General features: G+C 48.6%; 1 protein-coding gene across 3 annotated transcripts in view; it reads left to right on the top strand.

Moving 5' to 3' along the window:
• GRB2 (growth factor receptor bound protein 2) overlaps positions 1-10,811 on the top strand; it is an 88,602-nt gene extending 77,791 nt beyond the window's left edge. For all 3 annotated transcript variants that reach the window (XM_017884863.1, XM_017884864.1, XM_017884865.1), the window contains exons 4-6: positions 2,658-2,780; positions 6,793-6,961; positions 8,370-10,811. In XM_017884863.1, the coding sequence (XP_017740352.1) occupies positions 2,658-2,780; positions 6,793-6,961; positions 8,370-8,555 (478 nt within the window). In that variant the 3' untranslated portion in view covers positions 8,556-10,811. The remainder of the gene's footprint in view (positions 1-2,657; positions 2,781-6,792; positions 6,962-8,369) is intronic.
• Positions 10,812-11,080: the final 269 nt, after the last annotated feature.

Raw genomic sequence — 11,080 nt, 5'->3', positions numbered from 1 at the left:
TTTTTTTTTTTTTTTTTTTTTTTTTTTTTTTTTTTTTGAGACGGAGTCTTGCTCTGTCGCCAGGCTAGAGTGCTGTGGCAAGATCTTTGCTCACTGCAACCTCCAACTCCCTGGTTCAGGGGATTCTCCTGCCTCTGCCTCCTGAGTCGCTGGGATTACAGGCATGTGCCACCATACCCGGCTAGTTTTGTATTTTTTAGTAGAGATGGGGTTTCTCCATGTTGGTAAGGATGGTCTCGAACTCCTGACCTCAGGTGATCCACCCACCTCAGACTCCCAAAGTGCTGGAATTGCAGGCATGAGCCACCGCACCCAGCCTCCTGTTTATTTATTTATTTGTTGAGACAGACTCTCACTCTGTTGCCCAGGCTGGAGTGCAGTGGCGCAGTCTTGGCTCACTACAACCTCCGCCTCCCAGGTTCAAGTGATTCTCCTCCCTCAGCCTCCCGAGTAGCAGGGATTACAGGTGCCCGTCTAATTTTTCTATTTGTGGTAGAGACTGGGTTTCACCATGTTGGCCAGGCTGGTCTGAAACTCCTGACCTCAAGTGATTCGCCCCACCTCAGCCTCTCAAAGTGTTGGGATTACAGGTGTGAGCCACGGGTGCCCAACCTGTCCTTTTATATTTAGAGAGCATTCTATTCTAGTGATATGTGATTTCTCTTGTGTGGCCTGATTTCCAGGCACTGCAGGCCCTAGCCTTGAGTTATTTGCAGAAGCAGGAGGATCTGTTATCGCAGCTCTTCAGTAGCCTGGCAGTAGAGTATGCAAAATGAGAAAGACTCCAGCAGGTAGATGTCAGACTATTCAGAGTTACTAAGGGTCCCTAGAGGCTGACACACACACACACACACACACACACACACACACACACGGACGAAGTTACTAAGGGAAGCTTCTAAGTGTATCCTTCCTAGCAGTTCACATCTTTCTGTTTGAATTTGAGTATAGTATATTATTTTAGGGACATCTTCCAATGTGGTTACTTATAAGTAAGATATGTAAGTTAGTCGGGCGCAGTGGCTCACGACTAATCCCAGCAGGTTGGGAGGCCGAGGCAGGCAGATCTCGAGGTTGGGAATTCAAGACCAGCCTGGCCAATATGGTGAAACCCCGTCTCTACTAAAAATACAAAAATTAGCCGGGCATGGTGGTAGCCACCTGTAATCCCAGCTACTGGGGAAGCTGAGGCAGAATTGCTTCACCAGGAGGTGAAGGTTGCAGTGAGCCAAGATCGTGCCACTGCACTCCAGCCTGGGCGACAGAGTGAGACTTGTCTAAAAAAAAAAAAACAGGCCAGGCGCAGTGGCTCACACCTGTAATCCCAGCACTTTGGGAGGCCAAGGCAGACGGATCAACAAGGTTAGGAGATCGAGACCATCCTGGCTAACATGGTGAAACCCCATCTTTACTAAAAATACAAAATATTAGCTGGGCATGGTGGTGGACCTCTATAGTCCTAGCTACTCAGCTGCTTGGGAGGCTGAGACAAGAGAATGGCGTGAACCCGGGAGGCAGAGCTTGTAGTGAGCCGAGATCACGCCACTGCACTCCAGCCTGGGCAACAGAGTGAGACTCCGTCTGAAAAAAAATAAATAAAAAAAAGATACATAAGTTGGATTTACAACTTTAATGGACTAGCTGGTCCATTAAAAGGACTTTTGATATTAAATTAGCATATTAAATGAATGCCAGTTTCCATGTAAATAGGTCTTTATTTGCTATAACTTTTGCTTTTAAAATTGATAACTAAAGACAGTTTTGAGAAGAGAACATGGTTTTCACAGTTTCTCCTTCCTAATTAGTTATAGTTTTCATTTGAAGTAGCCGGGCAGCTTGACTTCAAGCTCTTGTAGAAGTGTTCCTCTCCTCTTCCTCTTGATAAGCCACAGCCAGTTGCTTCACAGTTTTTCATTAATTTAGCCGCTTTTTCTTCTGGCCAAGGTGAATCAGCAATTGGGAACAAAAGAGTCTGCAGCTTGCCTCAAAAATCTGAATTTTGCAGCTAACTGCTGCACATATGGTAAATTAGAATATTCCTAGTGGCTTCTGAAAGCTGAACTCTGAGCAGTGACCACAGAGGCAGGCCTTGAGAGGAATGCTGACCTTAGTTACTGGTAGAGGCACCCTCATACCGTCTGAACCTTTTGCTTTTGGGCTGTTAACAGAAGTAACCCTGCCTCCAGCTCCTGGCCGTCCAGCTTTCCTCCCCACTTTCGCTTAGTCCCACTGTGGTGAAGCTATGACCTTATCACATGGCTGCAGGAAGGGGCCAGTCTCTCCTTGGCCAGTTCATCCCGTACACCAAACCCAAAGGCCTGAACTTTTCCCCAGACACCTTTGTCATGAGTCAGTAGGGAGTCCAGGGCGCTTTGACCTGGAAGACCCATTTTCAAATGTCTTCCTCTATAGAAAGTGACCCATGGTTAGTGCCTTGGGTGAGTCGCTTTCTGGGAAATGGAGTAGGGTAAAGACCTTTGAAGGTCCATCTCTGGGGACGTGACCCAATGTCGATCTTGGGCACTGTGAGGCTGGAGGATGAGGAGGGAGGCCCCTTCCTCTGGCAAGGAGTGTTGTGTTACTCAAATTTCGAAGCCTGGATATCCCGTTTTCTTTGTGGGGAAGCAGATGTTGACCAGCTTGCCTTCCTTCCTTAGGTGGTTTTTTGGCAAAATCCCCAGAGCCAAGGCAGAAGAAATGCTTAGCAAACAGCGGCACGATGGGGCCTTTCTTATCCGAGAGAGTGAGAGCGCTCCTGGGGACTTCTCCCTCTCTGTCAAGTAAGTATTTCCTGCTGCAGTTGCCTAGAATTCTGTCTCTGACTGATCCAAATTGTGAAGCCATCGGTCAGGTGCCTGGCTACACACAAAATGGTGGAGGCTTAGCCTAAACAGTATCTTCATTTCACATTAAAATCCTAATTTCTGGCTCCTCTCAAAATGAGTTCTAGAAGCACTGGATGTAGATTCCCATGTGGACACAGCCTTCAGGAGGTAAGCAGCAGCTCCCTGCGGCCAGCCGGAGCCTGCCAGTTTTCCCCAGTGCCCAGCACTCCTGAGCTTCTGCCCTCTGAGGGATTGCCGCAGTTCTCTCAAATGAAATAGTGGAGCGCCTGTCAGCTGCCTTGGCTTACCTTGCTCAGATCCCCTGGCTTAAATCCACCAGCCCCATCCTAGGCCCTCACAGTCACTTAAGAAGGCTGCTGCAGGGGATTTGGGGCTTGCATTTCCCGGTGGAAAGTTGAGGTGTGAAAGGGAGCAGGTAAGCAGGGAATGGAGAAGACAAGAAGTTCTGCCGCCATGGAGAATTGTGGAGAATAGAAATCAGCACTTGAAGATTCTCAACAATTCGCACCTCATCTGTGAAGTCAGGATTTTGAATTAAATTGTTATTTCTATATGTTTTTTACTTCAGTTCTTTTCTAGTTAATGTATTATCATAGGACCCTCCTCAGGAGTCTGACAGATCATTTCATCACTTACATATAAAGAAGTGATTAGATTCAACATTCAGATCACTACTTAATTTACATTACATTAAGATTGTTTTTGAATGGGGGCTGTCAAACCATTTTCCTTTTATTTTATTTTATTATTTATTTATTCATTTTTGAGACGGAGTCTCGCTTTGTCCCCTAGGCTGGAGTGCAATGGCATGCCTCGGCACACTGCAACCTCCACCTCCCAGGCTCAAGCAGTTCTCCCTGCCTGACCCTCCTGAGTACCTGGAATTACAGGTGCCTGGCATCACGCCCAGCTAATTTTTTTGTGTTTTTAGTAGAGATGGGGTTTCACCATATTGGTCAGGCTGATCTCGAATTCCTGACCTCAGGTGATCACCCACCTCGGCCTCCCAAAGTGCTGGGATTACAGGCGGGAGCCACCGCGCCCGGCCACCATTTCCCATTTACAACTGATGTAATGGGTGAGACTTTTCCATTTCAAAAATGAACTGACCAACCTGGCCAACATGGTGAAACCCCATCTCTACTAAAAATAGAAAATAATGCAGGCATAGTGGCACACACCGGTAGGCCCAGCAACTCAGGAGGTTAAAGCCAGAGAATCAGTCGAATCCAGGAGGCGGAGGTTGTAGTGAGGCGAGATGGTGCCATTGCACTTCAGCCTGGGCGACGAGCAAAACTCTGTCTCAAAAAAATAAAAAAAGGGTGGGGGCAGTGGCTCACACCTGTAATCCAGCACTTTAGGAGGCCGAGGCAGGTGGATCACCTGAGGTCAGGAGTTTGAGACCAGCCTGGCCAACATGGTGAAACCCTGTCTCTGCTAAAAAAAAAAAAATGCAAAAATGGCCTGGGCTTGGTAGCATGCATGTGCCTGTAATCCCAGCTACTCAGGAGGCTGAGACAGGAGAATCACTTGAACCCGGGAGGAGGATGAGCCGAGATCACGCCACTACACTCCAGCCTGAGTGACAGAGCAAGACTGTCTCTCAAAAAAAAGAACGAATGAATGAACTGAGTATCTTATTTGGTTTTAGAACCACTTAATGTGTGATTAAAATGTAGATTTTTTTTTGAAATGTAGATTTTAAATTTATAGTTGTGGCCCAGCATGGTGGCTCAAGCCTGTAATTCCAGCACTTTGGGAGGCGGAGGCGGGTGAATTGCCTGAGCTCAGGAGTTCACGACCAGCCTGAGCAACATGGCAAAACCCCATCTCTGCAAAATCAAAATTAGCCAGGCGTGGTGGCTCTTGCCTGTAGTCTTCAGCTGTTTTGGCAAGATCACACCACTGCACTCCAGCCTGGGTGAAAGAGCGAGACTCCATCTTTAAAAAACAAAAGAAAAGAAAAACTGTCACCTGTCTTTCTTTAGTTTTATGCTGACCCAAATGTAACTGAAACCGTATAAAATGAGGGGAACAAGCGATAAATCACTGGGTGGCGGTCAAAACCACGGGAGCAGCCGCGTGCTCGGCTGGAGGCTGCCTGTTTGCTCAGCAGAAGCTCTCAAACTTCCATTTTCTCAAGTAGAATCTTTTAAGGATTTAATGCATTTATTGTTTTAGAAGCAAAGCAGATGTCATGACTCTCTTTAACAACACACACACACCTTTGCAAAAGAGGTTCAAGAATCAACAGTCTTCGGATGTTTCTTAGTTTTAGGATGTTTTAAGCCTGTGACTTGAAACACAGTAGTTAATAAGCTGCTCATTATTGGGGCCCTGGGCTCTTTTAGAAACCACGTGCATTGCATGGGTGGAAGTGGGCCTCTGTGGGGCCAGAAGTGCCGTGGAATATACCCTTGCTAATGAAGCTTTCAGAACTTCCACATTTTGTCTTACATATAAAGCAGTATTTTTTCCAAATGCGGGGCATCTTGTACTCAGTGGCTTCCTTGAAGCTCAGTGCTGCCACCTGCTGGATTGATTTTCTGAAGCCTTTAGTTTCCGTCAACTGAAAGACTGAAGGAGAGGAGGGACTCCATTCATTGAACAAGCACTCTGGGAGAATGCCTTTTTTTTTTTTTTTTTTTTTGAAACGGAGTCTCATTTGTCGCCCAGACTGGAGTACGGTGGCCAAATCTTGGCTCGCTGCAAGCTTTGCCTCCTGGGTGCAAGCGATTCTCCTGCCTCAGCCTCCTGAGTAGCTGGGACTACAGGCACATGCACATGCCACCACACCCGGCTAAATTTTTGTATTTTTAGTAGAGACGGGGTTTCACCGTGTTAGCCAAGATGGTCTCGATCTCCTGACCTTGTGATCCGCCCACCTCGGCCTCCCAAAGTGCTGGGATTACAGGCGTGAGCCACCGCACCCGGCTGAGAATGCCTTTTTGAGTGCCTGGCCAGGTGAACAGGACAGGCAGAAGCGCCCTGGCTGGGCTGGTGTTCTAGCCAAATATCCTGTGACGGACCCTGTGAGCTAGTACCAGCCAGCCACACTGTTGCCGGTTTTGCTAGCCAGTGTAAAAGGGTGTGATCTGGTGATGGAGAAGCTTTTGGGTTTCGAAGCCTGGGCCTCTTTTATTGTCCCAGTATGTCCTTTCGTTCAGAGACCTTTTCCCCATGAGTGGACCTAAAATTCCTGAACGGAAAACATGACTTTGAACTATTCCCAGTTACGAGAGAATTGTTGAAAGTATTTCCAGCCCTCCTCACCTTCTTCCTGCATATACATTTTAATTATTTTTTGATTCAAAGGAAGTTAAGTCACACTTCTTTGTCTTAAGTAAGGCTTTTTTATTTGTTAGGGTTCAGGGCACATGGACTGTTTGTTTCTTTTTTTTGAGACAGAGTTTCACTCTTGTTACCCAGGCTGGAGTGCAGTGGTGCAATCTCAGCTCACTGCAACCTCCGCCTCCTGAGTTCAAGTGATTCTCCTGCCTTGGCATCCCGAGTAGCCGGGATTACAGGCATGCACCACCACGCCCAGCTACTTTTGTATTTTTAGTAGAGATGAGGTTTCTCCATGTTGGTCAGGCTGGTCTCGAACTCCTGACCTCAGGTGATCTGCCCGCCTTGGCCTCCAAAGTGTTGGGATTACAGATGTGAGCCACCGTGCCCGACCTGGACTCTATCTTACAAACATCTTCAGAATGAGAGTGACTGATGGCCTGTCCCTGTCTGGTTTGTTCATGTTGTCCCGGTGCCCATCAGTCATAGGGAGGGGTCTGTCCCAGGGACACACAGTGAGGAAACTTGTTACTCTTCAGTCCCTGAGGAGTGCTGCCGGGACAGTGGTTCTCTCGAGATATCGCTTATATGGGCAGATAGCCTTCGATTTGCCAGGTTAGAGCCTTTAGCCGGTCCATGTGCTCTCTGACCCTCCCAGGTTTGGAAACGATGTGCAGCACTTCAAGGTGCTCCGAGACGGAGCCGGCAAGTACTTCCTCTGGGTGGTGAAGTTCAATTCTTTGAATGAGCTGGTGGATTATCACAGATCTACATCTGTCTCCAGAAACCAGCAGATATTCCTGCGTGACATAGAACAGGTGCCACAGGTAAGCCTCATCAGGGTGAGATGGGATCATTTTAGAAATTAAGAATAGCTCCTCAGGCCGGGCGCAGTGGCTCAAGCCTGTAATCCCAGCACTTTGGGAGGCTGAGACGGGCGGATCACGAGGTCAGGAGATCGAGATCATCCTGGCTAACACGGTGAAACCCCGTCTCTACTAAAAAATAAAAAAACTAGCCGGGCGCGGTGGCGGGCGCCTGTAGTCCCAGCTACTCGGGAGGCTGAGGCAGGAGAATAGCGTGAACCCGGGAGGCGGAGCTTGCAGTGAGCTGAGATCCAGCCACTGCACTCCAGCCTGGGCGACAGAGCGAGACTCCGTCTCAAAAAAAAAAAAAAAGAATAGCTCCTCAGTGTGCATTCCTGTGGGAAAGGGGAGGTGACCCTCAATCAACATGCAGGCGCCCTTCAGGGATTGCCACTGGGGCTTCTGTGCTCGTTACTGAATGCATTACCTTCCATTCACACTAAAAATTTCTTGTTTCTGGCCCAGCGTAGTAGCGCACGCCAGTAATCCCAGCACTTTGGGAGGCTGAGGCAGGCAGATCACTTGAGGTCAGGAGCTTGAGACTAGCCTGGCCAACATGGTGAAACCCTGTCTCTACTAAAAATACAAAAATTAGCCGGATGTGGTGGCGCCCACCTGCACTCGGGAAGCTGAGATGGAAAAATCGCTTGAACCCGGGAGGTGGAGGTTGCAGTGAGCTGAGATTGTACCACTGCACTCCAACCTGGATGAGATAGGGAGACTGCATCTCAAAAAAAAAAAGAAAGGAAAAGATTTGTTGTTTTAAATACAAGGTTTTTGCTTTTCCAGAGGCAATGTGTAGCCAGCTTGCCAGTCTCTCTAGGGAGGTGGTCTTTAACACACCCACCCAAAGATCCTGTCCCTGGAGGCAAATTATGAGGAAAACTATGCTTGTGAGGGAGTGGGGTCGGCACCGTTCCTGTCCCTCAAGCCCTGGTCATAAATTAAAGTTAGAGTCCCTTATGTTATTCGAGCTCCAGAACTTTAGGCTCTAATACCTTAAGGGTGTGGTAGAAGGGATTTGCAGATTCTGGGCCCACAGCCTAAACACAGACGGCTGTTTCTAAAGAACTTTCCCCTCCAAGCACTGCCTGCCCTCTACTTGATAATACACGGCACAGTTGGCCACCCTCCTCTGGGAGACATATTCTAGCATTTTCTGAGCACTGGGAAAGATCACACTAAACCCGCTTGGCCTGTAAACTTAGAATAGGTAAGAATAAACGGGGGGTTGGGAGATGGGAGGTGAGTTTAGGAAACATGGAGAATTTGGCACGCATTCGTTTCCCCCTGGAACCCATCTGGCCTCGGAGGTGGCCGGCCACAGACCAGGAATGCAATGTGGGTTTTTCCTGCTCCTGTTTTGCAGCAGCCGACATACGTCCAGGCCCTCTTTGACTTTGATCCCCAGGAGGATGGAGAGCTGGGCTTCCGCCGGGGAGATTTTATCCATGTCATGGATAACTCAGACCCCAACTGGTGGAAAGGAGCTTGCCACGGGCAGACCGGCATGTTTCCCCGCAATTACGTCACCCCTGTGAACCGGAACGTCTAAGAATCAAGAAGCAATTATTTAAAGAAAGTGAAAAATGTAAAACACATACAAAAGAATTAAACCCACAAGCTGCCACTAACAGCAGCCTGTGAGGGAGTGCAGAACACCTGGCCGGGTCACCCTGTGACCCTCTCACTTTGGTTGGAACTTTAGGGGTGGGAGGGGCGTTGGATTTAAAATGCCAAAACTTACCTATAAATTAAGAAGAGTTTTTATTACAAATTTTCACTGCTGCTCCTCTTTCCCCTCCTTTGCCCTTTTTTTCATCCTTTTTTCTCTTCTGTCCATCAGTGCATGACGTTTAAGGCCACGTATAGTCCTAGCTGACGCCAATAATAAAAGACAAGAAACCAAGTGGGCTGGTATTCTCTCTATGCAAATGTCTGCTTTAGTTGGAATGACTGAAAGAAGAACTACCGTTTCCGTGTTCTTCGTATATACACACAAAAAGGAGCGGGCAGGGCAGCTGGACGCCTTTGCCGTTTAACTTCCTCCAGAGGAGGGGGCTTGTAGGAATCTGCCTTCCAGCCCAGACCCCCGGTGTATTTTGTCCAAGTTGGCAGTAGAGTGGGGTAGAAGGAAAGGACGTCACTGCCTCCATGGCTTCCCTAGAAAGCCTACCTGGGTCGGGCAGCGCGGTGGCTCACGCCTGTAATCCGGCACTTTGGGAAGCCAAGGTGGGTGGATCACGAAGTCAGGAGTTCGAGACCAACCTAGCCAACATGGCAAAACCCTGTCTGTACTAAAAATACAAAAATTAGCTGGGTGTGGTGGCGTGCGCCTGTAATCCCAGCTACTTGGGAGCCTGAGGCAGGAGAATCGCTTGAACCTGGGAGGTGGAGGTTGCAGTGAGCCGAGACCATGCCATTGTACTCCAGCCTGGGTGACAGAGCAAGGCTCCATCTCAAAAAAAAAAAAAGCCCACCCGAAAGCCTGCCTCTTTCTGCTCTGTCGGCCCTTCCGGTGGGATTGTCAAGCATGTGGTTTTCATAGTGCCTTTTCCTTATTTCAAGGGTTGCTTCTGAGTGGTGGTGTTCTTTGTTTTGTTTTTTTTTTTTTTCATTTGTTTTGTTTTAAAATAAGTTAAAGACAGTCCAGAGCTTTTCAGCCAATTTGTCTCCTACTCTGTGTAAATATTTTTCCCTTGGGGCAGGGTAGAGCAAGGGAGACAAGCAGGAGTGGAAGGTGAGGCGGCTTTAAGCTCCAGCTTTAAGGTTTGTGAGCCCCTTGGGGGTTCAGGTAACTGCTTGCCTAGGTTGCAGTGTGAGTGTGACAGGCCACCGGGGCAAGAGGGAAGGTGACCACCCAGCTCTCCCACATCCCACTGGATCTGGCTTACAGGGGGTTGGAAGCCTGTCCTCACTGTCTCGGGGGTTGTGGCCCCCGCCCCATCACTATATGCACCCCTGGAACCAGCAAGTCCCAGACAAGGAGAGCGAAGGAGGAAGTCATGGGAACGCAGCCTCCAGTTGTAGCAGGTTTCACCTTACTCCCATGCTGGAGTGCACAATGAGAGTAGTCACTTTTCACCTGTCTTGCTCTTAGATTGGGCTGTGGCTTTCATCCTGTGTCCCCTGACCTGTCCAGATGAGCGTGAGGGCAGCATCGGGAAGCCGGAGTGCTGCTTGTGCCTCCCTTGCCAGTGGGCTGTGTTGACTGCTGCTCCCCACCCCTACAGATGGTCCCAGGAAGCAGGGAGAGTTGGGGAAGGCAAGACTGGAAAGCCCAAGGCCTCGGCAGAGATCTCTGTCTTCTCTCCACTTCTGGTCCCCTGTAGTGATGTGCCTGTATCTTTTTCTCCACCCAATCCCCTTTCCATGACAAAAACAAGACTGCCTCCCTCTCTCCGGAGAGTTGGTAACAGCCTTGGGCCTTTCGGTCCCAAAGCGGCTGATGGGAGTCTCCCTCCGACTCCGGATATGAACAGGGCCTAGGCCTGGAGCGTTTGCTGTGCCAGGAGGCGGCAGCTCTTCTGGGCAGAGCCTGTCCCCGCCTTCCCTCACTCCTCATTCTGCTTCTCCTTTCCTCGCTGATGATAAAAGGAATCTGGCATTCTGCACCTGGACCATTTGATTGTTTTATTTTGGAATTGGTGTATATCATGAAGCCTTGCTGAACTAAGTTTTGTGTGTATATATTTAAAAAAAAAAAATCAGTGTTTAAAGAAAGACCTATGTACTTAATCCTTTAACTCTGCGGATAGCATTTGGTAGGTAGTGATTAACTGTGAATAATAAACATACAATGAATTCTTCACTTGGTATCTTTTTTTCCCCTTGCCTGCCTTAAAAATTTAAAAACCACCTTGGGGAGTCAGGGATCTTGGGTCCTTATTTCAGACTCGCCCAACTTACATCCCCCTAGGGTAGCATGTGGGGCTCACAGGCCCTCCTGGGAGCGATGCCCATCTTTAGCTGTCAGGAACTCCTGGGGAGCCTGTTAACGGTACAGAATTGCAAACCCCCCCGCCATCCTCGGACATGAACTTTGAGGACACAGACATGCCCGCTGTTTCTGATGTAGAG

Source organism: Rhinopithecus bieti, unplaced genomic scaffold (genome assembly GCF_001698545.2).
Source record: "Rhinopithecus bieti isolate Rb0 unplaced genomic scaffold, ASM169854v2 scaffold_13400, whole genome shotgun sequence".
Classification (NCBI taxonomy): domain Eukaryota; kingdom Metazoa; phylum Chordata; class Mammalia; order Primates; family Cercopithecidae; genus Rhinopithecus; species Rhinopithecus bieti.
The sequence above is the reverse complement of the archived record's forward strand: the minus strand, read 5'-3'. Positions and strand labels throughout refer to the sequence as shown.